Source organism: Calliphora vicina, chromosome 3, assembly GCF_958450345.1.
Source record: "Calliphora vicina chromosome 3, idCalVici1.1, whole genome shotgun sequence".
Classification (NCBI taxonomy): Eukaryota; Metazoa; Arthropoda; class Insecta; order Diptera; family Calliphoridae; genus Calliphora; species Calliphora vicina.
The window spans coordinates 126380299-126407718 of record NC_088782.1 but is presented as its reverse complement, the minus strand read 5'-3'; the positions used below and the strand labels follow the sequence as shown (position 1 = coordinate 126407718).

Below are 27420 nucleotides of genomic sequence, written 5' to 3'. Positions count from 1 at the left end.
GATTTGTTGTTAAAAATCCTGTTTTATCAGTTTTATATTTCGATACCTACAGTTTTTATCTACCCCACGTCTTGACAAGCCATCAATTTGTTTACTAAGCCGACAATTTCTGGACCACACATGAATTTGTCTCGTGTGGACAGGAACATAAAAATGACAAAAGGTTTCCAATCAAGACAAAAGACACACAAAATTGTTTGCTGAGTGAGTCAATAGCAAACTTGTTGTTCTTACGAAAAGTTTATTAGTGATATTGCATTTATTAAGTTCTACAATAAATTAGAAATCTGAAAAAGCCCTATTTCTTTTAATTTTTGAACCCCTCCAAAAGGTTAAGCAGAGTTGCATTCGTTTTCATACCTTTTAAAACAACCATAAATAACAGTAATCGTTAAATTTGCTTTAATATCTTCTATTAAACTAGTGTTGTACATAATATATAGTTACTTTTAAATACTCGATATTAATTGATACTTTTTAAGTATTGACTCAATACTACTCTATAAATTGATCTTTTTTTAATTTGAATAGTTAGTTAAATATAAGCAAAAATTCCAACGTTTAGCATAACTCAAGATTATGACAACAGCTTTTATTTTAATAATTTGTTTTGTATTATGGAGACTTATATAAACTGACAAATTTTATTGCTAACACCATATGTCCACGTGTGGACAACAGAAACATTTATTTGCATATATATTGCGAAATAATTGTACAATTTTTTTTTTAAAAAATATAGTTTTTTATAGCAAAATCAAATCAGAAATTAAGCAGAAAAATCAAGGAATAAATAAAAATAGTCATAAAAATATACAATACAAAAACAAATTTCATGATTACATGTTCTCCAAACCTTGAACATAAAAATAAAGTTGGAAATAACGATCCGTTAAAAGTATCAAGATAACCTAGCGTTTACACATGCAAGTAACAGTTCGAAAAACACAATACATTCACACTTTTGCACTAACACAAGCACACATGCAGCCACTTACAGCTCACTGCCTAGTGAATTTCGATGGACAGTGATTTTTTGACACTTACTGCAATAAAGTGTCAAAAACACAAACAGAGTTGCCTAACTAAAAAAATTTAAAAAAATTTACTGGATTGTGGTAAAATAATTATTATATTTTTAACTTATTTTATGTATATTTGTAAAAAAAATTGTTTTTTCTCTTCAAATATGAATAAAGAACGCTATTAAATTAATTTAAGAGCACTAATCTCATTAAAGTAATAATAATAATTATTTATAACAATTATTTCCCTACAAATATATGTATGTGGTATCCTAGGCAACTCTTAATAATAATGTGTTTACGTTTTGACGACATTTTTAAAATGAACTTTTACTTGCATGTGTAAACGCTCAAGCAACTTGTAGACATTTCGATGTATTTTCGACATTTTCGATAATAATACGTATTCTCAACTTTCCTCAATCTACTTGCATGTGTAAACGCACCGTAACATAATTTATTTTGCAGTTAATGAATTTATTGCCAATATACACCATGAGTAAGAAATAAAAATACAACTCTGAAAGTATTGAGCAGGTAGTTTTGAGTATTGGGTATTCAAATAGTTGGTGAGTATTGAGTTATCAATAGCCAATTACACAATACTTTAACATCACTATTTTAAACAGTTGAATTTTCCGCGGGCGGGAAACATTTTACATATTATTTAATTTAAGGCATTTATAATTTAGCCATTTGCTTTTAAATATTATAACTAAACTAATCAATTGATTTTATCGTTTTTGTGAGTGTTTATTGTTTTGTGTTTTTTATTTTAAATTTTATAACAATGGAGCGTTACAGTTATATACAAAACAGTAAGTATTTATATACTTAAATATTTGAAATTTCCAAGGCACTATAGTTTATGCATAATTATACAAAAATAGGATAAAATGTTTGTAATATAGAACTCCTTTTACCATAAATTATTATGTCTAATAATGGTTTTAAAACAAAATTTTGAATTCTACTACTGAAATTCTGTAAAATTTGTATTTAAAGTTATAATTTAACGATATTTTCTAAACATATTGAGTTAGTTTTTTTTTATTAAAGATATAGGTAAATTTCTTAAACAAACTTCGTTATAATATTCAATTCCATTTTGAAAGATTGACAGATTTGTAATTCTCTTTTTTTTTTCATTTTACTTACAGTGCCCAATTCGCCCTTAAGCCCCCTAACACCGCTGAGCGAGAATACAAAATTTGAATTTAATTTTGGTGGGGACGGTTCTTTGGACGTGTATATTGAAAGTGTACGCCGGGAGCATCGTGTGGAGCAGCAGCGAAAGAAACTGTTGGAACAGGCCAATCGTATTTTCCATAAAAAAGGCTGCCCACTGCAACCGAAACACTATTCCGAGGAATTTCTCAAAATCCGTGATGTATTTGAGGACCATGAACAGCATCAAGAGCAACAGGCACAAAACAAAGAAAACAATTGCTTGAGAATTTGCTGTCATCGCAAAGAACAGCAGCAACAAGTTGGCACTGATGTAACACCTAAAGTTCCCGCTGTGAAAATTATACATACCGGTGCTACGCCCACACCAACGCCTACAAAAGGTGGCCATAGGCTAAACACTGATTATTCGACCACACCCACAAATGTACGTACTCCTCTAAAGCCTAGAAATCATAATGTGCCCCAAAATATTCACTCAAAATCTGTTCATGTTTTGCAACAACAAAAATTACATGAAAAATGTTTACGTATAATACAACGGCGGGAGCAGCAGCAACACCAACAACAACAACACCATCATCATCTTCAAACCCATCAAAATCAAATATTTCGTCAAGCCTCGCCCGTTGCCGCCAAACCTTTGTGTCCCCATGTATCGAAAATTTTACAGCAACGCGGCCTTTCCATGTACTGCGGCCTTTTTCAAAGGGAAGAAATTGACTTGTATACATTTCATTTGCTAAAGCTCCAAGATCTCCATCAAATGGGCATAACAAATCAAAAACATTGTGCCGTGCTAATGCACGATATTTACTATGCTGGACAATATTTTTAAATGTTTTAACTAGATTTTAAGTATTGTTTTTAGATGTTAATTGTTTTGAGAGTAATATATGTATGTTATCTGTAAGTTTAGTAAAAAAATGTGTTTGTAATTTAGTTTTTAATAAAAATAACCCATAAATTTAAAAAAAAAAAATTCAAAACTAATTTATCTTAAAATGTTCACGTAAAGCTATAAATTTAAGCTATAATTTAATCGGTCCGATTTAGACAATTTTTTTTAAATGTTGGTCATAGTCCAACTTACGTTTTTACGGAATGAAAAATTGACCACGCCCACATTTTTCGATTTATCCGAAATCGGAAAACGGCTGCACCTATTTGGCTAATTTGTATTTAAATGTTCGTAGTAAAATTCATAAGAAAAATTTACCACGCCCACTTTTTTTTGATATACATAAATATGTAACTTAAACTCTCAGAACGCCTGGACCGTTTTGGCTATTTTTTTTTAAATGTTCGCGTTTAATCAAGAAAAGCAAGCGCGATCTATGATCACTCATATTTCTAACAAAAATCGATTTTTTTATATAAAAACTAAAATATTTAAAATCGCTAATAACTTGGCCAATAAGCGTTTAATCATGAAAAGGAGCTCGATCTGTGATCACTCATATTTCTGAACAAAAATCGATTTTTAATATAAAAACTCAAAATATCTAAATTCGCTAATAACTTGGGCAATAAGCGTTTAATCAAGAAAAGGAGCTCGATCTGTGATCACTCACATATCTGACAAAAAATCGATTTTTTATATAAAAACTCAAAATATCTAAATTTGCTAATAACTTGCCAATAAGCGTTTAATCAAGAAAAAGAGCTCGATCTGTGATCACTCAAATTTCTGACAAAAAATCGATTTTTTTATATAAAAACTCAAAATATCTAAATTTGCTAATAACTTGGCCAATAAGCGTTTAATCAAGAAAAGGAACTCGATCTGTGATCACTCATATTTCTGACAAAAAATCTATTTTTTTTTTAATTTTGTAATTATTATTTTATTTAAAATGATTATAGCGATGATGATATATAATAAACAAAATTAAAACTTATAAATACTTAAATACTAACTAAAATAAAATCCAATAATAAATTATTATATTAATGATAATGATAATAATTAACTTCAAATAAAGATAATAATGATGCTGATAATAATAAATAAAACAATGATGATCATGATAATAAAAATTAATTTTCATATAAAAACATTAATAAACTAAAATCTATTTCAACTAAAATAAAATCCAATAATATTAATGACAATATTTAACTAAAAGTAATGATGATGGTAATAATTAACTTTAAATAAAGATAATAATAATAATAAATAACTTAATACTAAGACAATAATGATGATGATAATAATAGTATAAACTTAAAACAAAGATGATCACGAAATATAAAAAGAAACTGAAATCTATTTCAAATTGCTTTTTAATTTAATAACAAATTAAATACAAGAAATAGACTACATTTTCTATCTAATCGTTAATTTTTCTGTTAAATTTATTATAAACTTTTTAAACTATTAATCAAGTAATAATTTTTAGTTTTAGTTAAAAGCTATCTGATCTTTTGTTTCTCGCCTTGCAGTCTGAAGACTGCAATTTCTTATTTTCGGCCATAAAACAATCCAACTTCTTTAAAGACTCTCCGGAAATATTTAACATTTCCAATTTATTTTCCGCTCTTTCTAATTCCTGTAATTTGTCTTCCATATCTTCGATTTTGTTGGGATCCTCTAAGGTGTTTTCTTTGTTAGGTTTTTCAGTTTTATTTTTTGTTTTACCAGCTTTGTGGAAAATGGAAAAAAATCCTTTCTTTGACTTGGATTTCTTTTTGACATCTTGTTCTTTTGCTGGTTTCTTACAGGAATCTTCATTTGTAGAATGTTCCAAACTGGATTTGTCATTTTTTGTTTTAGTATTTATATCTTCTTCTGAGTTATTAGTAGTTTTATTTTCTTGTGTAATCTTATCATTTGTGTCTGCCTGTGTTATTTTGTTGTCCTCTTCCTGAGAATTTATAATCTTATCACAATTCGTTGGAAGCTCTTTTAGATCTTCCGTTTCCTTGACGTCTTCTGGCAGATCTTTTGTCTTATCCTTATCTAACAGTTCGTCTTTTCTTGCTGTCTCAGTAGACTCCTTTGGCTTCATAGCTTTATCTTTCATATTCTCAGAGTTGTCTTCTTTCTCTGCTTCCTTATCTAGCTCTTTTATTTCTTCTTTATTTATATTATCAGATTGTTTAGCCGTTTCCTCCACATTGATTAAGTTTTTCTCATTGTCCACCTTTTTTAGTTTGTTCTCGTCCTTTTCATTTAATTCCTTTTTGGTTTCGTTAAAATCTGAACATTCGTCAAGTTTATCTTTTTCTGCTTCCATAGACGTTCCTTTCTCATTCTCCTGTTTTAATCCTTTAACATCTACAGTATTTGCTTCATCCATTTTTTCCTCCTTACTTCTATTATCTGTGATTTTCTGGCATTCCTTTTCATCTTTTTTATGGGGATTAGCTACAAAAGGATATTTGAGGGCACTCCATAAAGTATGAAAGAAACCACTATATTCTTCATGTTTGTTATTCATCTCAGCTTCCAATTTAATTTTTAAACATAAGCCATCTTCATTTTTCTCGCATGACATATTACACAAATGTTTCAGTTTTGGAAAGTCCATAGAGATGGCTATTTCCAGCAATTGAGCCATTACCTTGTCCTTAATTTCGATTTGTTTAAAATGTTCCCTTTCGTTTAGTTTCTTTTGTAGCTCTTTATTTTCCTCAAACTCTGTTCGTATAGGAATCGCGGGGACTTTTAAAGTTCTCACAGACTTTATTTCATTTTCAACAACTGTTTCCAATCCATAGTTTATTATTTCAATTTCATTTATGATGATTAAAGGAATTTGAAAATTTTGCGGTTGATAAAGAGGATATTTTTTGGGGGATGGGACAGAGATCTTTAAATCCTTTTCACAGTTATTTGTATTTGAACTGTCTATTTCAGTGTGTATTTCATTTGTATCATTTTTATTTTCAAGCTGATATGTTTTATTTGGTTTGCTATTATTAGTTATTTCAGCTAAACTTTCTGAAGCTGTTTGATATTCATTTGTTTCATTTTCAGTTGTTTCTGCCTGGTAGATAAATGTGGAATTTGTTAAGGGTTTTATGAGCTTATCGGTATATTTAAGGGAGTTTTCGCTAGATGTTTCATCAGAATAGTAACCACTAATTTGTGTTAATTCTGCACAATAGGAAGTGTCAATTTCAGTTTCAATGTCCCTTAATTTGCTTAAATGTATGGATGAAACCTTTTGTAGTTTGCTCATTTCAATATGGTTTGTTTCCATTTCGTTTGAATTTCTTTTATTTCTATTAGCCTGGTTTTCATTTCTACCCTTGAGTTTTATAATATCCTGCTTTATTTTTAACCAATTTTCAGTTTCTTTTTCAGAATTGTATTCAGTTGTAGATGTTTCAATTCCATTTGCTTTTATATTCATTTCATTGTCATGAGAAGTGAGTGGAGTTTTAATTTTCAAAGGTTTTGGTTTATTCGCAATATTAGAGTTTTGTAGACAAGTTTTTATATCTTGATTTGGTTTTAGCTGGTTATCCTTGCATTTCAAATAATCTCCACTATTCTGGCAATTGTCAGGACTCTTTGTTAGCTTCCCATCATTTTCTGTATATTTTAATCTTTTATATAAGGGCCTTGGAGAACTTTTAGGGATTATAATATGATTTTCAGTATTCTCTGAACGCAAAAAAGGACTGCGGCGTCTTAGCATATATTCTGAGAAAGTTCTTCTTTTGGTAGGGGTCATAGATTTATACAAATCCTGATTAATTCTTGAAGATTCTTGAGGTGCAGTGATATTCATATTGCAAATATAATAAAATTATTTAAAGTGTTTAAAAAATATATATTGTAGGTATACTGTAGGTACAAGTAAAATGTTTATTGATATTAATAGAAATATTTAAAGGCGTGGAAGGAAAAGGGGTAAATTTTCAAATAAAAAAAATTTCAATGCAAAAATATATAAGTATTTGATTTAAAAATTATAACTTTTTGTTTATTAAAATGTTAAACTGTATAATTATTAAATATTAAGTTAAAATATTATAAAACTATGATTTATTTGTTAGAAAAAATAAGGTTTTTATTGAATTCTCTTGCGATTCCCTCTTTTTAGTTATTCCCAACCACTGTGCTGTTGGTACCGTTACATACAGTTGCTGGTTTAGAAACTTTTCCTTATTTAGTACCTAAAAATACTACCATGTTTAACTGTTTTCTTTTTTTTCTCTTTCTCCTCTATGTCCTTCTTATTGGCAACTGCCAAAATTTGGTATGGCAACACGGTTAGTTTTTTGTGTAAATTCTTTTTGTACGTGATGTGCAGTTTTACGAATTTTATTTAATTTCATTTTCTTTAGAAAAAATGTAAAAATTAGTGCATAAAATAGTTTTAAAAACTTTTTTAATAAACTAAAAACTTAAGGTGAGTGTTATTACGATTGGAAAACCTCTAATAAATGACGTAATAACAAGCAAAAAAACCAGCGAATATCTAAAAAATGTGAAAAAATAAAGTGGCTGAACAAAAAAAAATTTGCAATGAAATACATACAGAAATAACAGCTGTATACAAAAAAAATGCAAAAAAAAGAAACGTAGTAAAAAATCTTTCGAAAAACTAGAATTAAAGAAAATTGCCGTGAAAGAAAAATTGTTTAAAATAAAACAATTTATAAATTAAGAAATAATTAACAAAAATAGTAAATAATTTGTTTTAATTTTGTTATGTTTATGTATTCGTAAAAAAACTAGAATAAATAAAATGTGTGCAAAAAAACAAAAAAAAATAGCACAGAAATGGCCAGATTGTTTTAAACATTTATAAATTATTTATAATAAATATATTACAAATTATAAATGATTTAATAACGTAGCTAACAAATAATTATGCTTAGATTTTATGGGTAAATACTAATTGTTTATTAAAATATTCAATATAAAATAAATGAATACATTTTTTTTTCTTTTAAAAACCATATGGCAAGCTTATTATTTTTGCAGTCTCTTTTGATAAACAAATTCGTTTTGTTTTTTGACACTTGACATTTTAGTGCAAACAAAAATGTTTGCCAATTTTAAGTAATCATGTTGTAAACAACTACTTAAAAAAGAAAAAGCTTTCAATATACAACATTTCTTTAAAAAATATATAAAATTTGGAAAATATATTGGCTTTTTTTAAATAAGTTTAAATTTCTTTTAAATTTGTTGAATTTATAGTTCGTTTTAAATATAATAATGTTGCGCTAAATTGGCAAACCGATTACTTGGCTATGTAATGTTGACGGGTATTTCGGGTTTCTTTAGCACTATGCGGTGTCTTTACTCGACCCGATAAACGAGAGCAGAGTAACGACGGTATGATTTTTTCCACAAATTCTTTTGCTAGTTATTTGTAATTAATTTAACAAAAATATGTTTCATTTGTTTAAAAAAATGTGTTAAATATACTAGAAAATATTAAATGTTTGTAAAATCTTTAAATTTCATAAGAAAATGAAAAATAAGGTCGCCTACCAGCAAGAAAAAATGACTGTACACTAAGAAACGAGAAAAAATGGAAAAAAAGTGTTAAAGAAAACCAGCGAAAAAAAAAAAACAAAAAAATAATTTAAAAAAAAAATGTCAAAGAAAAACATAAATATTTAACAAAACCAAAAATATAACATAAAAAAAAGAAATTTCCTCCAAAAAAAAATAAATAAATTAATACCTAATAAAAATCATCTTTACAAAACAAAATTTTATATGCATAAAGTTTAACTAAATATAAAAGCCGGTGTTCCTAAAGTTTTATTGCTAAAAAGCAAAAACTTTTTTGAAGAAACAATTTTGCCGCATGGTCCAGCCCGTTTTTGGTTTATTTGTTTCTTTTTGCAAATATATTTTATTAAATTTTTTATTAATTTTACTTTTCTTTTTATTAATTTTCTTTTCCTTTAGATTTATTTCAAATACTATTATTTTGTCAAAATGTCCTAACTAAGCATGTATAAAACTTTTAATAACACATTTAAAAGCTGTGTATATTATAATTGTAAATTAAGTAAACTAAAAAAAAACATCTAACAAACGTCTAAGGAGGACGTTCTTTAAAACGACACCATTGTTTTGTTTTATTTAAAAAAAAGAAAAACTAAAAGAATTAAAAAAAAATTGCTAAAACGACGTAAATTATAAAACATCCTCAACCACTAGACATGACCGATAAGGAAATGCAGGCTCATGACAATGTCAGATGGCGTAATTGGTCTCGTGCTGCTACACTTTATGATCAAATTCTATCCTCTCCTTCGCTAGTTAGTAATCGTGCTCAAAAAGAACGTCATATTATTTGTCTGCTGGGTCGTTGCGAGTGCCTATTGGAATTGGGCAAATATGAGTCCTGTCTAAACGATGCCCGCAATGTTTTGTCAATGCTGAGTGAACAACAGACAGATTGTTTGGCCAGTATTTCGCGGACCAGACGATGGCTCGTGCATGCTTTGTGTAAATTAAAAAAATATACGGTGAGTGGGATGAATTTAACATGTCAAACATTATTGTAACTTTATTGTAGGAGTACGGACAAAAATCCTTTTGAGAAAGTTTCTAATTAGAATACTCTGCTGCCATATATATAAATTTATGTAAAATTAATTTTTAGTGTTTATTTCGCTAAGTATTGCAACATTAAAATTTGTTTGGTCTAATTTAGTTTGAATTTTCGAACATAACCTACAAATTGAAAATCTAAAGGGTTCCAGATTTCAAGTCACTATATCTATATTTGCTCTTACCATTTTTATACAATTAAAATTATTACTGGAAAATCGTTTAAGTACTCAAAATCACTTTGGTCATTTGAGAGATACAAATTATAAAAAATTCTTACTAGAAACTGTTTAATCTTATAGGAATTATCCAGTAACTACCTACTTTGTCTTTTTTAATAAAACCAATTGGGAAAATAATATTTTTAATGTATTTTACTATTATGAACGAAATTTTAAATGTTGCATTAAACTTAATATAAAAAAAATAAATGTTTTAAATGTTAAATGTTTCTTAAAAAAAAAATTATTTTGGATTTTCGAAATTTGGTACGAATTTTCAAATATAACCTAAAAGAATACATTTTTGAATTCTTTTTAAAATTTTGCAGAAAAAAATAGGGTTTTCTTTTATTTATGCTGCAAATTTGAAGACATATTTTTCGAACAGAACTCTTTTCTGTTTTTAAATAAAACCAGTTGGGGAAAATAATATTTTTAATGTGTCTTTAACTACTTTGGGAGAAATTTTAAATGTTGCATTAAAATTAATGTAAAAAATCATAAAATGTTTAAATTTCTTGAAAAATTGAATTTTCGAAATTGAGTTTGAATTTTCGAATATGACATAAAACAATAATTTTTTGAATTCTCTTTAAAATTTTGCAGAAAGTAATAAGTTTTCTTTTATTTAATTAAGTTTGATTTTTCGAACATAACCTAAAAAGTTGATACATTTTAAAAAGTTTCATTACATTTGAAAACAGATCTATTTACAATACTAAAAATATAAAGTTTGGTTTTGCATTTATACTCTTAAGTTATATTCAAACATTTTGAAATGTTTTTCGAAATTAAGTAAATTCCGTACATATACCTATACATATTTCGAATTTTCGAAATCAGGTTTAGCTTTTTGACCATAACCTAAAATGCTGACATTTTAAAAGTATTTTATTATATATTCCAGAAAATATAAATCCTTTTGGAATATATTTCGAATTTTCGAAATATGTATATTCCAAAATTTTAATTTGTGAAAAAGCTGGAAGTGAAAATTATAAAAATATCCTATTAAATATCCTAATATTTAAAAATAATAAAATGTATTAATTTCTTAAATTCCAGGAGGCCGAAAAGCTCTTAAACGAATGGATAGCTGAACTACAACCACAGCAGGGCTTTGGTGATATTTGCAAGACTTTGGAACGCTATAAGTCCGTCATACAAATGCTTAACGGTGGCAATAAATCAACGCAGAAAATTAACAATGCCCGCTTAGAAGATGAAATGACTATACTCGATACAAAACTAGATCATTGGGCCACAAATAATCTGCCTCTGGATAAATACAGCAAACCGCTCAGTAATAAAGGTGTCAAGAAACGTGAGAATCCCACACAAAATGGTGCCAGCAACAACATAACAGCGGTAATGCAAAAGAACACCGATCTGTTGGCCGCCCTCAAGGTATCGGGCAGTAATAAGTCGATAAGCGATGAGAGTGTGGGTGGTGAGAATGCCAATAGCACTACCTGTTCATATTGTGCTATAACATTTGGCTCACGCAATGAGCTGAGGCAACATTGCCAGACCGAGGCTCATCAAAATGTGATTATGTCTGATGAGGGACGAGATTGGAAGTGGAGACCACCTCCTCGTGGCTTTACCTTGGACTCTTATAGTCTTTGTGAGTCTTGGAGCGAATCGCAGTTGTGTCATTATGGCAATCAATGTGTGGAGGCCCATGGCGCGGATGAACTGAACGAGTGGAAAGATCGTTTCGAATACAGACGAATGCGTGTGCAAAAAGCTTGTGAGAAGGAGCTTTATGGCAAATCGTACACGGAGCTGGTATTAGAAAGGTGGATACAATCGACTGTGCCCGAAAAAATCATGTCGGAAAAGTTGGACGGCATAGAGGCACAATGTGAACAGGATTTAGTAACCAGTATAAGTTCAAAGACCTCCAAGCGAGAATGGGTATTTATTTTAAGAACAAACAATAAACCCTTAAAGGCGGTGGCCCTGCTACAAGATGCTCACCGCAGTCATTTTGCTATAAAAACCATTAAAACGGGAGACACCACTATTGAGTTGGATGTAAAAACCAATCAAGAATGGGTATCCAACAAACACTCATCTTCTGCCTCAGCCACTTCCTCGGTTTCATCGTTATTAAACTGTTCGGTGGATAAGGAGGAGCCTACAAAAAAACCTTTGGAAAATTCAGATGCCTCCACTGCCCTGCAGTCGCTAATGGAACATCAGGTGACCCTTGAATTTCACACCGAAATCTATGGTACTTTTCGTCAAGCCGTATGTTTCGATTTCGGTTCCGAGCCATTGCTGGTAAGACACCTGTGTGTAGATGTGGTACCGGTCAGTGATGCCGAAAAGATCGAGGAAATACGGCGTGATATCATTAATAGTTCGGCCACCAGATGGGATGTTTCCAATACACAATTGGTAAAATTTGAGACCACCATAGGATCTCACATGAAGACTGAAGGTTATCTCAATGATTTGAAGCATGAAAAGGAAATGCTAGAGCGTTATCCCTGCCCTCGGGCTCAAACATTTACCCTCACCCAGTCCACCATATTGGACAAACGCTTGACTCAAAACAACTATCGTTCACGCATACATGAGCTGCTGTATGTGGAGGAAATTGCACGCTACGAACAAATTGCACGTTTTAATTTACGCACCAAACTGGGCGTTACTTCCAATTATATCTTAACCCCCGCTGGCATGGCTACAAGTACCGCCAAGTACTCGTTGTCCGGAGAATTGTTTGCTTTAATGCATTTGGGGAAAGATGTCTCAGAAGATACTTCAGCGGGCCGTTTAATTCTGTCCAACTGTTCCAGTGTTTATATCTCACCCGTCGAGGAAGCGATGGTACCCACAAAGGATAAGAAACGTCATGTTTACGAGGCTGTCATAGAGGATAAGGGTAAAAATGTGATCTATTTGAAGTTGGGTTCCAAATGTGTGGAGGGCATGCAGTTAAAGTCGGACACCGATATACTGGTGGACATACAGTTCCAATTGAATCGTCTGCCCTATTGTGAATGGCATCATGCTGTCGACAAGATAACCGATTTTAAAATTATCTTTCCTGCCACTGAAATTGAACCCAATATACCTTGGACGCCCAAAAAACAATGGTCCGAGACCTGTGAGCCCAAATTAAATGCCAAACAAAGAGAGGCCGTGAATGCTATTACCACATCGTTAAGCATAAAGCTGCCGCCCATCTTGCTAATAGGTCCATTTGGCACGGGCAAAACATACACCTTGGCGCAAGCTATAAAACAGTTGTTAACACAGCCAGAGGCAAAAATTTTAATTTGTACCCACTCCAATTCGGCAGCAGATTTATACATAAAGGAATATTTGCATCCCTGGATAGAGGCGGGCCTGGAAGAGGCCACTCCTTTAAGAGTGTACTATCACAAACGTTGGGTTGCCACGGTCAATAGTGTAGTTCAAAAGGTGAGTTTGAAAAGAGGGATGACAGTAACAGTTATGACTTTTTTTCTCTATTGGTTCAGCAGAATCGACTATATCTTTCACCAAAGTACACTTTAAGAAATTGTAGAAAAAAATGTTGAAGATAAAAAATGTTTTTTGTTATTTTACAAAAAATAACTAATTTTTTTAACACGATTTGTTTCAGTATACATTGGTGAAGGGTATATAAGAAATAATACAAATTTCAATTGATTTTACTAAATTTTCCTTTATTATCTTTTTTCAGTATTGTATCAATGATGGCGCTGGTAACTTTAGGCGTCCCACCGTGGAGGACATAATGAAACATCGTATTGTGGTGGTCACTTTAAGTATTTCCATGGAACTGGCCAACTTAGATCTCCCTAAAGGTTATTTTACCCACATATTCCTCGATGAAGCTGCCCAGGCTATGGAATGTGAAGCCATTATGCCTTTAGCTCTAGCAAATGACAGTACACGCATCGTACTTGCTGGTGATCACATGCAAATGAGTCCCGAACTATTCTCTGCTTTCGCCAAAGAGCGCAAATTACATATATCTCTGTTGGAGCGACTGTACGATCACTTTCCTTCAAACTTTCCCTGCAAAATACTCTTGTGTGAGAACTATCGCGCCCATGAAGCCATCATTAAATTCACTTCAGAACTATTTTACGAACAAAAACTAATAGCTTCGGGAAAACAACCCAGACACGAGAAATTCTACCCGCTGACGTTTTTCACCACACGGGGTGAAGATGTTCAGGACAAGAATTCGACTGCTTTCTATAACAATGCCGAGGTGTATGAGGTTGTGGAACGGGTATCAGAATTGCGCAAGAAATGGCCTAATGCATGGGGTAAAATGAATGATGCCAGCATAGGCATTATGACTCCCTATTCCGACCAGGTGTTTCGCATACGTTTGGAGTTGAGAAAACGTCGCATGGGTGGTATTTCTGTTGAACGTGTACTCAATGTCCAGGGTAAACAATTTAGGGCAGTATTCCTCTCCACTGTACGTACAAGAAGAACGTGTTTGCCAAATAATGTTACGGGCTCTGCGCCAGGATTTCCTGGTCAGGCGAATAACTCTACCGAAGATGCTGACTATGGCTTTTTAAGCAATTCAAAACTGTTGAATACCGCCATAACCAGAGCTCAAAGTTTGGTGGCTGTAGTGGGCGATCCCGTAGCCTTGTGTTCAATAGGCCGCTGCCGCAAAGTATGGGAACGTTTTATTGAAATTTGTGATGAAAATAAATCTCTATTTGGCTTAACCATGTGGCAGTTGCGCTCCCAGTTGGATGGTGTAGAGTTGAAACGTGGCTATGTCTTAAATCCTCTGGCACCCGAGTTCATACCTCGTTCCTTGCAACCCGAGGCATATCTTAGAGATCAGGCAGCCATGTATTTAGCCATGGCTGCAAACAATCATCATCCCATGGGACCTCATCCAGGTCACCATCATGGTCCCGCGGGTATGGGAGGTCCTCATCCCAGTTTATTGGCACCAGGTGGCGCCGGCCAAATGCCTCCTCATCATGCCGCTCAACAAATGCCTCATATGTACGGTCCTCATACTGCAGCGGCTGCTGCCTACAATGCCGCCGCGGCAGCAGCAGCCGCCATGATGAATCAGGGCATGGTTGCCGGCAAAGGTGGACACCACTTCCACGGCCATCCCAATCATATGCCCATGCGAGCAATTGGTCCACCTCCCTCAGCCGGAGGACCACAACAGCAGCCCCAGCCACCTCCTCCCATGAGTGGGCAACAGTTTAACCCCAGAGGTCCTCCACCACCAGCCGTACACTTGGGACAACCACCTGCCCCAGGAGGAGCAAATCAATTCTCGCAATATTTGCCCTGGCAACATGCCCCGCAACAACTGCGTCCCCCTGGAGCAGGGGGTAATTTTGCTGCTGGAGCAGGTCAGCAACCTGGAGTACCAACGACACAAAACCCCAATGCCAGCCTATGGGGACCTCCGCCACAAACAAATCCCTGGACTGTGCTACCAAAACAGTCTCAATTGCAGCAACAGCAATCCTCGAATGCCTCAGGCGCAAATGGCCGACCCATGCCACCGCAACAAACTGCGCAGAATATGCGAGGCAATAGTGTGCCTTTGCAGCCACCGCCACCCCTGCCAAATCAGCAGCAACAACAGCAAATGCGCAATAATCCCAATGATTTGGGTTTCTTGGCCAATAAGGCACTGTATGCAGGCAAACAACATCCCGGTCAACAAAGTAACCAAGTACCACCACCCCAAGCGCACGCCAACTTTGCTGGCTTTGGACAGGGTAATGTTCCCCCACCACCGCCTGCCAACCAACTGCAGTTGATGAATCAAAGAAGTATGAGTGGTATACCGAACGGTCCCATTAGCCCCATGGATCCCTTTATGCCGCGGCCACCTACAACGGGAGGTGCTCCCGGTCAAAATGCATTTTTTGGACAAAACAACATACCAGGACAACAACTTAAAGATAAAGACTTTCAATTTCTTAACAATGTGCATGTGCCCCTCAACATTGGCGGCAGCATGTTTCAAGCTCAACCTCCTCCCAATGCCATGGTGGGTTCAGCTAATAAACAACAATCTCCTACGGCTTTAAGGTTTCCCCAACCGCATGAATATGCCTCTCTGTTGCCGCCAAATGTCAATATTTACGAAATGGCCTTTGAACCTAAAGAATCCCAATATAAATGGTACTTAAAACTATTGGAGACTCAGGGCCAAGAAGCTGCCAACAAATTCACCGAGGTCCTAAGACAGGTCAGTGCAATGATGCAGCAGCAACAACAACAACAGCAGCAGCAGCAACAACAGCCGCCCCAGGTAAATAAGCCACCACCACAGCACTTGCAACAGGCATACATGAATGCTGGCGCTAATTCAGGCGGTCAGCCGGGCCAGCAGCAATTAATGCCGCGTGACAACTTTATGCAGCCCCTCATGAACTACCAACAGCAGCAGCAGCAACAACAGGCTCAACAGCAAAGAAATATGAATCCCTACATGGGACCCACTGGCACGGGAAATCTCATGCAACCTCCACTCAATATGGCAACGGTAAATGATGATACACCACCCTTGGACATTAATTTCAATCAACAAATCGACATGGTTTTCAACTCCATCATCAATGGCAATGAAATCAGCCAACCCATTTTACGTGATCTCTTTGGTGTGGGTGGTGGCAGCAATGGCGGCGGCAGTAACAATGCAGCCGGCATGAATGGTGACTTGCTAATGAACAATGTTTCCTCGTCGAATACGCTCATGGGCGGCAGTAAAATGTTTCCAACTATTGGCGGTAATGGCCAGCAGCCAGGTGGTGGTAATATGCCCAAAATGGCTGGTCCACCTAATATGATGGGCATGCCAACTCCACAACAGCAGCAACAACAACAACAACAGCAGCAGCAACAGACCGCCAATCATCATGGCGGTTATATGACAAATAGTAAGTGGTAGCTTTAATTACAATAATTTATTAATTAATTTGCAAAAAAATTGTTTACTTCACAAAACAATCTCAAAATTTACAAAAAAAAAAAAAAAAACACAAATTTCACTAAATAAAAAAAATTGCTGAGAAATATTTTTTTTTTTTTTAACAATTTGGAATTAAATTTGTTTCATACTTATTTTTAAAATTTTATTTTTATACTTACAGATGCCCTCATGAACAACAAGGACTATTTGATGGGTCCTCCAGGTGGTGGTTCAAGCTCTTCGAATTCTTCCTCGGTGCCTCTATACAGACGCCAGGGCTTGACCATGGGCAATGGCCATCATCACCTAAATAGTACTGGCAATTCGAATGCCTCTACTGGTGGACACTCCTTGTCCTCTTCGACATCAGACAACATGCTAACTGGCAGTCCCAATGATATTTTGGCTGGCCTAACCACTGGATCCAGTACTCTGATCGAGGCCCTGTTTCAGCAAGATCAACAGCAAAACAACAACACTTTGCAGAAATTATTGTACAATAATTTTAATGCTACTGGCCTCAAAACAGACATGGATTTGTTTATGGGCAATAATGCTTTTGTGACCGGCCTAAACGACGGCATTAACAACACATTTCATACTCAAAATTTCCAACAGCAGCAGCAACAACAACAGCAACAAGCTAATAATATACCACAACAACATCCTGCCAACAATCCGGCAGCAAGTAGCGGAGATAATCGTAATACTACTTATGCGGCCGTCTTAAGTCAAGGACCTCAACAACAAGCTGATGCGGCTGCTCTGCAGCAGCAACATCACAATCATCAACAACACAATTTCCCACACAACTCTATGGTGGCCAATCTCAGTGGCAATGGCTTAGGTTTGGGTCTAACTGTCGGTGCAGCTGCCAACAATGGAGGTGTTGGTGAGGCCGGAGAAAAGGATCCTTTTGCTGCCATACGTGAACTGGGTCAAGGTACGAATGGTTTTTATAATTATTTTCAATAAGTAATAAGAATTTGGTAAAACAAGATTTTTGCTTCAAAAAAATAAAAGAGGCCCCTTAAATTCTCCATATTAATGGTGCTTGAAAGTTAAACTAAATAGCTTTCTTGCTAGTGAGAGAGTAAGAGAGAGTGACAGAGACGGGGTGTAGTAGAGGAGAGAGAGACATAATTGTAACTTTATTTTTTTTGGCAAACAAAAATTGAAGTTTTTATTTTAAATTTAATTCATTTTAGATTTTAGTTAAATTTATACTATGTATTTTCTTTTAGGCTTGAAATTATTTTAATATTATTTTGTATATTATTATTTTTAATTTTAGGTATTTTTTTTTATAATACAAAACTTTTAAACACCATTTTTATTTAGAATTTCAAGGCGGCCCTTTTTAAAAGTTAAAAAATCTTGTTATTTGATTTTTGTGTTAAGTCGTTAAATGACTTTATTTAAATGTTCTCTTTTTTGATTATGAATTATTATTAAAATAATTTAGTTATTTAATATGTTTAACTAAACATTAATATAAAATGATACATATAAACAAATGAAAAAAAAAAAACAAAACAAAAAAATGCAAACAAAAAATATAAACAATTTAATATTACTATAACAATTTGTAAGAAGTAAACAAAAAAAAAAATAAGAAATTATAATAATGCACAGTAAAAATTATATAAAATATGAAAAAAAAAAAACAAAAAAAAAAATTCAACAATTTTGATCAAAACAAAGTTAAGCTAAAGCAAAGTTAAATTAAATTAAGTAATGAGCTGATTTTTTGAGAATTTACCCTAAAGCATTTTTTAAGAAAAGTTATCACACCCTTTACTCTCACTGCCTAAGCAATAGTTGTGTAGTTTTCCCAATTTATAATTATAGAAATTAATAATTTAAGAAGTGTTAGAATTTTTAAAAAATATTAGTTAAAATGTTGATTATTTTTTTAGATTTATTCGTTTATAGTCTACACGACGCTATCTTAATGCTTATTTTATGGTTACAATTTCATGTCCTGTTGAAGTTTTCGAGAAAGCTGTAAAAAGCATTTAAATTTTTTTTTTGTTTTTTACAGAACATTAAATAAATCGTTTCAAGTTGCAATTTGTACCAATTCTAAAAATGTTCAAATTTGTATAAATTTTATTCGAAAATATTCTCTTTCATATTGAATTTTGCACAAAACTTGAATTTTTAGTTTTGTTATCTTCGAATTAATTAAAATTTCTCCTAATTATTATATATGAGACTTTTTCGATTTCCAAAAAACATAAACTCGAAATTTTTCAAAAATGTCTTAAAAAAGTAGTTTGAAACTTTTATGCCATGAAATATTTAACTTGTATGTTGTTATTATTTCAAAGCTAAAAATATTACCTTTTAAATTTTATACAAATCAATTTTTTTTGTATAAAAAGGTCAAAGGTTTTTATAGTAATTATTAAAGCATGCTTCATGTTTGTATAAGGTTTTAAATGAAACGCTCTTGTCGTTTTTCCATTATGAGGTTTTAAAAAAAAATTACCTTTGACCTCATTATACAAAAAATCAAAAGTTTCCTTAAAGTTTGCACTTAAATAAAATAGTCAAAGGTTCTTAAGACTTTTGATCTTTTTATATTAAATATCAAAATTTGTATTTGAAAGTAAATATTAGCTTTCAAATGTTTTTCCTATCGATTTTAAGGTCTATATTTGGTGTTTGTGGAAAGTTTCAAGTTGAACACTTGTAGTTCGATTTATAAGGTTTTCAAAGAAATTACCTTTGACCTCATTATAAAAAATCATGATTTTTCATTATTTTAAATAATGAAATCATAAAAATTTTATGATTGCGGAAAGTTTCAGTTTGAACACTTGTATTTCAAAACAAATGACCTTTGACCTTTTTATACAAAAAATCTAAGTTATTCATTTATTTTAAAGTTAATATTAACATTAATGCATGTCGATTTTTTACACAAAATTGTCAGGAGTTATTATTTAGGGGCTTGAATTCAAAGCTCGTTAATTCCAAATTAATGTTTTCTTAAATAATATATGAGAATAATGAAGAAAGTAATGTCATCTATGAGTTAATGGTATTTGAACTCAAGGCTTTCTAATTTTTGAACGTTTCATACAAAAAAATCTTCATTTTAAAAAAGAATAATAATAAAACAAATTTGAAAGGTCACTTTATTAAAATATTGATGTTTTTGCCAATTTTAAAAGCTTTTATATTAGGAAACAGAAAGAGTATTGTGTTAGAAAGTTATGTTTTAATTAACTGTTGTTTTCATTTATTTATTGCAATTTTTTTAAATTATTGAATACTTTTTAAAGAAATTATTGCAAAAAGTCATTATAAAATTAATAGAATTTATATTTATACTGGATTTATTGGTAGTCGTTACAAATTTTTGTGTTAATTTTGAGGTTATAAACAAGTTTCCATTATATTGTATAAAAAACCAATTAAATTTTACTAAAATCAATAGGAAAAATTAAAAAATTTTAATACTAATCTACAGATTTTGTTATTTACTTTTGAGAAAATGCTTTAAAAAATTATTATTTTTTTTTTTAATTTTGAGGTTAAAATTAGGTTGGAATATTTTTGAACAAATTAAGCAAATTTGATTAAATGAAAAGACATATTAAATATACTTACCCCCAATAACACCAAGTCTGGTTATATGTTAACTAACTAATCGGTTGAAATAATTTTTGTATGGAAACTGTCAGTTAACACATAACCAGACTTCGTGTTAATGGGGGTTAGCTGCATTTTCAAGAGTTCGGGTTATTTCTTAACTCAAAGTTATGCTGTTTGTTAAAATAATTTCTGTATGAAAACTGTCGGTACAACTTTGGACCAAACCAAATTAATTACTTTCCTTAAGAGTTGTGATTTAAAATAAAAACTTGATATTTTATTTTTCAATTTTGAGGTTAAAAACGTTTAAATTTTTTAAATTTTGAGGTTTTAAACGTATAAATCTTTTTTAACCGAAAACTAGTTATTTTTTGTTTAAACCAAAGGCGAATTAACAGATTTTAAATATTAAATTAGGTTTGCTTTCATTTTATTTGTTCAATTATAAACCTATTTCTCAAACTAACAGCTCTTCATGAAAACAAAACCTTAACTTTGTTTTCTTTTGTATTAAAACAAACTTTAAAAATATAAAAATTACAAAAAAAAACCGTAAAAACTACAAAACTTTAAAATAGAATTAAAATAAATATTTTTGCTATAAATTAAAAACCAACAAAAAAACTCTTAATAAGCTAAATTTGAGTTTCTCTTTTATAACAAAAAAAATTAAAAAAAAACAAATTAATTAATATAAATGTATAATAAAAACCAAGAAAAAAATATTTTATAGCAAAAAATTAAGAAAAAATAAATAAAAAATGTTATTTAAAATAAACTACCACTAAAAAAAATTTTGCAAACTTTGTAAATTTAACTTAAATGAATGAAAAAAACAAAAAAAAAATATTGAAAACAAACAAAATATATACAAACAATTTATATTATAAGATTTTTATTGTAAAACTTAAATATAGGACTCTATAAACTGTAAGCTAAAATTAACAACGCAAAAAATTATGAAAAAAGAAGTTTTTAATAAAACTATTTAATAAAAAATAAAAAAAACAAACTACACTGTAAAATTTAAAAACAACCCCACTCCCTCCTATTATAAACAAAAAAAAAAAAAAAACACAAAAAATAACCTTTAAAAAACTCCTTTATTATAGTGTAATTATAATTTTGTTTTCATTTATTCTTTAACTACTATAGTTTCCTTGAAAACTCCCTAAATTTACTTTTTTTTTAATTTAATTATTTACTTTAAATTTTTCTTACTTAAACATTTAAATACAAAACAACAAAAAAAAAACAGGAAAAAAATAAAAAAAAAATTATGACTACCACTTTTTATATGTATTTATGCAAAACATTATTTTGTTTATTAACTTCTTTTTAAAAAAAAAATTAAATAAATATAGCATTATTATGTAGTACATACATTTTTATGATTACATTGCATACATACATACATAAATATATTTCTTCTTTAATATTAATTAATAAAAACAAAAAAATATTTTTAATTATGTATTGTCATTTACTAAAAGTAAAATAAAAAAAAATCAACTACAACTTATATAAGCTTATGTAAAATTAACAAAAACAAATACAAAAAAATTAATTAAAACAACAACAAAAAATCTATTAAAGTGTGACAAAAACAAATTGTAAATATTGAGTTGAAAACAATACACATTTTTTTTATTATTTATTTATACATTTGATTTCATTTAAATCTTTAGTTTTTTCCAATATTTAAGTGAAACATTTGTAATATAATGATTTTTTTTTCTTCTAAGTTCCGTTGTTGTTGTAGCAGCAGTGTTGGCTAAGTTCACAGCCCTTGTCCGAGTGAACTCGGGTCATTCCGGTGCATAGAACCGGCTGTCGTGGAAATGCTAAGTTTCGTATAGATCATTTGTTATTTTCATGGTGTTTCAAAAAGAGAGAGTAACTTTTAAACATGAATTTTAAAATAGGTTTTATCAGACCTGTCACACATTTCGTTCGGAATGATTTTAATTCTGTAGTTATTATTCCGATCAATTTTGTTTTAGCTTCTTCAGATTTCGTTTGATTTTGTTAATTCCCAAAAGATTTAATAATTTAATAATAACAATTACAAACAAATATCGGGACCTTTCGGAAATGCATCACTGCGCTGCATTTAATGCGCATCTATGATTAGTTTGCGATGCTAATGCAAGTCAACTGATGCTGATGCGTGTTAATGAATGCATCAGCTATTTTTGTGATGCTTGTTTGATGGTTTCTTGCGCATCATCTGTTTCAGTCCGAAAAGGCCCATCATTTCCACTTAGAAAATTAAAGTGATTTCATTCCGAAATAAATTTTCGTTTTACTTTCTCTGAAGAAGCGAAATATGGAATTAATTCCTCTCTATTGGAATGGAATTCTGTGACAGGGGGTATAACTACTTCATGCCAATGAAATCAATGGGTGGATTATGGTAGGCAATCGTAATTCAGGGCAACTACAAATTTCTGGTTGCTAATTTGGCAACAGTTGCCATATGTAATACCATTTTTAAAACGGACAACGCAACTTTAGTTCGGTAGCCATCCATAATAGACCCCTGCACCATTAATTAGTGACAACGGTATATATAATGGGACGATTATGGTCGGTAGTCGAACTTCAGTTGCGTTGTCAGAGTGCAACCACAAATTTCTGGTCGCCAATTTGGCAACAGTAAATGATAATTGATCCATAAATCTGTCATTCCGTTTGAAATTTTCACATTTATCATTTGCGGCCCCATAAAGTACATACATATGTGCATTTTCGATCGTAATATGTTGAAATCAACTTTCCGAAGTACCCAAATTACTAAAATTGATCAATATATCCGCTTTAGTCCAACTTAGTTTACTATTTTAAGTTTCTCACCAATTTTTTCCCACCAATATTTCTTTTCAACAATAATTTTTTCACTTAAAATTGTTTTTAATATTTAACTTAAATAATACTTTGGGTGAAAAATATTTTTTTTTGGAACATTTTTTTTTTCAATGAAAATTTGTTCATCTAGCAGCTCACTTGGGTCCATTCAAAACTTATTGTGATAAGCAAGATATAAACAGCAGGATAATTATTCTGTATCCGTTGTTTCAAATTTGACATCTGATGAAGGAATGCATTCGTCTCAGATTCATCTTTGATAACTCATCTAAACGCGAATTGGAAATTCAATGGGAGTTTTTTCCGATTGAATTTGAATAGGAAAAATGGGAAAAGGGAAAAAACTCCCGCGGAATTTTTATTCATAATTGGGCTGTATATTTCCTCAAGTTTGTAAGTGCCGGGCAATGGTGGGACACAGTCTTCTCCTCTTCGTTTCGACAGCTTCGACGATAGTCGCTAAACCGTATGCCCATTCTTCTAGCATGTACTCTGATTATGTAGTGTCCTGTAATAAAAGAAACAATTAGACCCATTTGCTCTCGACGGAGTTCTATAAGTAGATCCGTCCTGCCGACATCGTATACCGGACATTAGTCCCCTCTGCTTTACAACAATCTTACATTTTGTAAGGAAAATACCAGAAAATTTATCAATCGCCTCCTCAGCCTTTATCGACCCCATTCTGGAAAATTTATTTGATATATAATTACCCTGATTTCCATCGTGTGAATCCATATAAACTTTATCCTAGAATTTCTCACTATCTCATTTTGGTATTAATGTTCACCTTGGTAGTCCATTATTTTAGAGTGGTCGAGGTAGCCAGTTTAAAATAGTGAAAAATGTTTTAAAAGAAAGACCTAACTACGCCTGTTATCTGTATTGCAACAGTCCGATGATATCACATTCACAATTGCTTGAGGTCAGATAAAATATTTGTTCATTTTTAAAACTATTTTTTTGGAGATAAGGGGCTTTGAGGTAAAGACTTGAAACGAACTTTGAACTCTTTTCACTTTAAATGTGTAATTTTAATTTTTTATTAAATTGAAGAAACAAATTATTTATTAAAGTTTTTGACTCATTGACCTCTAATAAGAAGGTGAAATATATATTCTAATCCCAAGCTTTTTAACAGGGTTATTTACAATTACATTTACTATTTTCCATATTCTAAACTTTATGGCAATAGCAAAATTTAAACAAAACTGAAAATTTAACATCTTTATTATAATTTTGTCTTTGTCCTTCGTCGTCACAGTCTAAAACCAAATTTTCGCGTTATTTCTTAACCAAGTTATACTGTCTGTTAAAAAATGTTCTATATGAAAACTATCAGTATAACTTTGCGTTAAAAAATAACTAGACCTTTGAGTAAATAAGATATTTAAATTATTTTGAAGTTCCGGCTGTGAAACTGCCTGTATATTTTTAAAAAATTCTTTAAAATTATAAATACTTTTTTCAGACGATATTCGCCCATGTTCTGAAAAACGCAGCGTTTTCAAACCGTAAAAAGGCAAAACGCATTCCGCCATGTTCTGAAAACCACGCGATTTGCTATTGGTTTCATTATACACTAGCGTTTTGAAAACGTCAAATTTTTAGCGTTGTCGTTTGTCAACACATCTGTTTGGCGTTTTCAAATCGAATACGGAAATTTTCAACGATATGCGCTTTTCAGAACATGGGCGATTATTTATTTAGTAGGTTTTTTCAGACGATATATTATTTATTTAGTAGGAATTCAAATTAATTTTAAGTTTGGTGTATTTTTTCTTGTGGTGTATCCGGAATAACGCCTGGGCGGTTATTGCTTAACTCAATCCGAAAATCATTCCTTTCGAATCGAAATATGGTGTAACGCCCTTGAATGTTGACTTCTAATCTCCTCCATTTTATGAATTTTTAATTTGTTATTGATTTTTTTTTACGCCGTAACAAGATATTGTAATGGAAATTTATTTTTGAAATTTTCACTCATACCTATAAATTTAGCGAATTAACAAAAATATTAATCTTGTTTCTAATTTATTCAGCTTGAGGTCATATTTATAAAACTTTTAATTTAAAAAAAATAATAGTGGTCCTATAGTTTTGTCCGCATACTGTAGTTAGCGAACAAACAAATATTTTGAATTAAACAATTTTTGTTTCGTCATTATGTTTTTTATTAAACAAATACAAAACTATAAAACAAAAACCTTTGCAAATTTTTATTTTTTCCGTAAAGTAGTATAAAAATTGTATAAAATAAGTGAAAAAAATATTTATATAAAAAAAAACTCAGTGTAATTAAAACAAAGAAAAAATCTTAAAAAATTAAAAAAAAATCTATCTATGTATTTCAGTAATTTTAGTAAGAATAAAAAATTTTTAAAAATTAATTATATATGAAAAAAGAAAAAAAAAAGTTATAAAAAAAATAAAAAAAGATCCCAAAAGGGACAAGCTAAAAAAGAAAAACATGAAGTTTTACTACCAAAAAAAAGAACAACACATCTGGGAGATTGCAGTTTTCATACAAAGATTTTAATTTTTTATTTGTTTTTCTATAAATTTGTATTTCTTAAAAATATCTTAATAACTAAAATGAAATAAAGAGTTGTAGGCTTTACATTTTGTTATCTTAAACGGGACAGTATAAGGTGGAAATTTCTTGTTTAACTTCATCATACAAGTCTTTATAGTCATCGTTTTCACGTATTAATAAAGCCACAGTACCGCGTCTAACACCCATAGCGACACCTAAATCAGCACGGCTGGGGGTATACACATAAGAAATACCCTTCTCCTCACAAACGGCTGGCAGGTGGCACATGACATCAATTGGGGTGACATCTCCGGCAAATATAACCAAACTGCCACAAATAAACACATTGTTGTAAATTAAGACCAAGTCTCTTAAGCAATGAGGAAATCTTTTCTTTCAACTTACCCAGTTTCTCCTTTACGTAGTCTGGTTTGAACATCCTTGAGACCATTGCGCACAAAGGTTTTGTGTTTCATGGCCTTTTTGATGAGTTTATAGCATTTTTTGGCTATCTTCTTGGTGGCCATGGGTTGGGAAACGGAATTTACATACTTTAGCTTATCATCATAGTTGTCCTCCTCCTTAACGCTGACATTACCGACTTCGGTAACACTTTCATCAACAGCTTCCTTCTTAATTTTGCCCATTTTATTGATAAATTTATTAAAAATTACAAAAAATTCACAAGTTTTTCACGTTCTTTCTTCAAACACAAACACGTGTATTAGTTTATAAAAGAAACTTCAAAATAATAGTGTTGTTGTGACATCAACTACGCAAGTAGTCGGTTGTTGTATTATGCTTAGTGGCATAACAGTGTTGCTAAAATAGTAATAAATAAAAAACGCTTAAATGAGCATTTTAAAAGAAAAAGTGAATAAAGAAAAATAAATGTGAAGATTATTGAAAAAATTAATATTAAATGTGTAGCACAAATCAAAAGTATACATATGTGACAATTACATATTAAATTATTAAAAATTTAGTCAAATAAATATAAAATATAAATGATTTTGACAAATAACTCTAACCTCCCGGTTTTATCAAGACATCAATTTGTTCACACACCTAACTTGTCAGTGTTATGTTCTTGTTTGAATAACGTTGTCAGAACAATTGGTATTTTCACACAAACATACCGACATTTTAAAAATTACAAAGAAAACTATAAAGATAAATAAAATACATTCATGTTTTCCCGACATTAACAAATTTGTGTTTGTAATTCTGTCAACGTTTTGTTCTTGTGAGAATATAGATATAAATTCGCCTTGCACTATTCCTTCTGAGTTAACGGTTTTTATTCTAAAAAAAACTTGGCAGCACTATAATTGTATACTACTATTATTTAAGAGTGTTACCAAAGTAAATTAATAAAGTAGACTCAGTAGAACAGCTGACTATTTTTTTTACTTTGGTCTGAACTGTCAATTTACTTGTGGTTGTTGTGGCGAAAAATACAACAAGCCCAACAGCAAAAACAACAACAGGCA

At 31.3% G+C, this 27420-nt stretch overlaps 4 protein-coding genes across 6 annotated transcripts; 2 read left to right on the top strand and 2 right to left on the bottom strand.

Annotated features, from left to right (window-relative positions):
• The first annotated feature begins 1815 nt into the window (after positions 1–1815).
• On the top strand, positions 1816–3167 carry LOC135955748 (basic-leucine zipper transcription factor A-like). The gene is made up of 2 exons (XM_065506106.1): positions 1816–1843; positions 2186–3167. Exons 1-2 carry the CDS (start codon positions 1816–1818, stop codon positions 3049–3051), a joined length of 894 nt encoding a protein of 297 aa, XP_065362178.1. The 3' UTR covers positions 3052–3167.
• Positions 3168–4621: 1454 nt separating this feature from the next.
• LOC135955747 (myb-like protein X) lies at positions 4622–6955 on the bottom strand. Its single transcript, XM_065506105.1, has one exon. The coding sequence runs from the start codon at positions 6953–6955 to the stop codon at positions 4622–4624; it is 2334 nt and encodes a 777-aa protein (XP_065362177.1).
• Positions 6956–7423: 468 nt separating this feature from the next.
• Helz (Helicase with zinc finger) lies at positions 7424–18430 on the top strand. 3 transcript variants are annotated; one of them, XM_065505215.1, is made up of 5 exons: positions 7424–7579; positions 9100–9665; positions 11037–13409; positions 13675–16885; positions 17099–18430. In XM_065505215.1, the coding sequence occupies exons 2-5, from the start codon at positions 9357–9359 to the stop codon at positions 17890–17892; spliced, it is 6687 nt and encodes a 2228-aa protein (XP_065361287.1). In that variant the 5' UTR covers positions 7424–7579; positions 9100–9356; the 3' UTR covers positions 17893–18430. The 3 variants fall into 3 exon arrangements, with proteins under 3 accessions (XP_065361287.1, XP_065361288.1, XP_065361289.1); XM_065505216.1 differs by lacking the exon at positions 7424–7579 and adding an exon at positions 8362–8514; XM_065505217.1 differs by lacking the exon at positions 7424–7579 and adding an exon at positions 8863–9014.
• Positions 18431–25904: 7474 nt separating this feature from the next.
• Positions 25905–26667, bottom strand: NHP2 (NHP2 ribonucleoprotein). The gene is made up of 2 exons (XM_065503545.1): positions 26333–26667; positions 25905–26255 (listed from the first exon to the last, which is right to left on the bottom strand). Exons 1-2 carry the CDS (start codon positions 26572–26574, stop codon positions 26024–26026), a joined length of 474 nt encoding a protein of 157 aa, XP_065359617.1. The 5' UTR covers positions 26575–26667; the 3' UTR covers positions 25905–26023.
• Between the last annotated feature and the right edge of the window lie 753 nt (positions 26668–27420).

Excerpts from the sequence above, each read along its gene's own strand:
- NHP2 (XM_065503545.1), bottom strand. The coding sequence starts at position 26,574 with ATGGGCAAAATTAAGAAGGAAGCTGTTGATGAAAGTGTTACCGAAGTC. Across the intron at positions 26,256-26,332 it reads CTACGTAAAGGAGAAACTGG|TTTGGTTATATTTGCCGGAG; the intron begins GTAAGTTGAAAG and ends TATTTGTGGCAG.
- Helz (XM_065505215.1), top strand. The coding sequence starts at position 9,357 with ATGACCGATAAGGAAATGCAGGCTCATGACAATGTCAGATGGCGTAAT. Across the intron at positions 9,666-11,036 it reads GTAAATTAAAAAAATATACG|GAGGCCGAAAAGCTCTTAAA; the intron begins GTGAGTGGGATG and ends CTTAAATTCCAG. Across the intron at positions 13,410-13,674 it reads TCAATAGTGTAGTTCAAAAG|TATTGTATCAATGATGGCGC; the intron begins GTGAGTTTGAAA and ends ATCTTTTTTCAG.
- LOC135955747 (XM_065506105.1), bottom strand. The coding sequence starts at position 6,955 with ATGAATATCACTGCACCTCAAGAATCTTCAAGAATTAATCAGGATTTG.
- LOC135955748 (XM_065506106.1), top strand. The coding sequence starts at position 1,816 with ATGGAGCGTTACAGTTATATACAAAACA. Across the intron at positions 1,844-2,185 it reads TTACAGTTATATACAAAACA|TGCCCAATTCGCCCTTAAGC; the intron begins GTAAGTATTTAT and ends TTTTACTTACAG.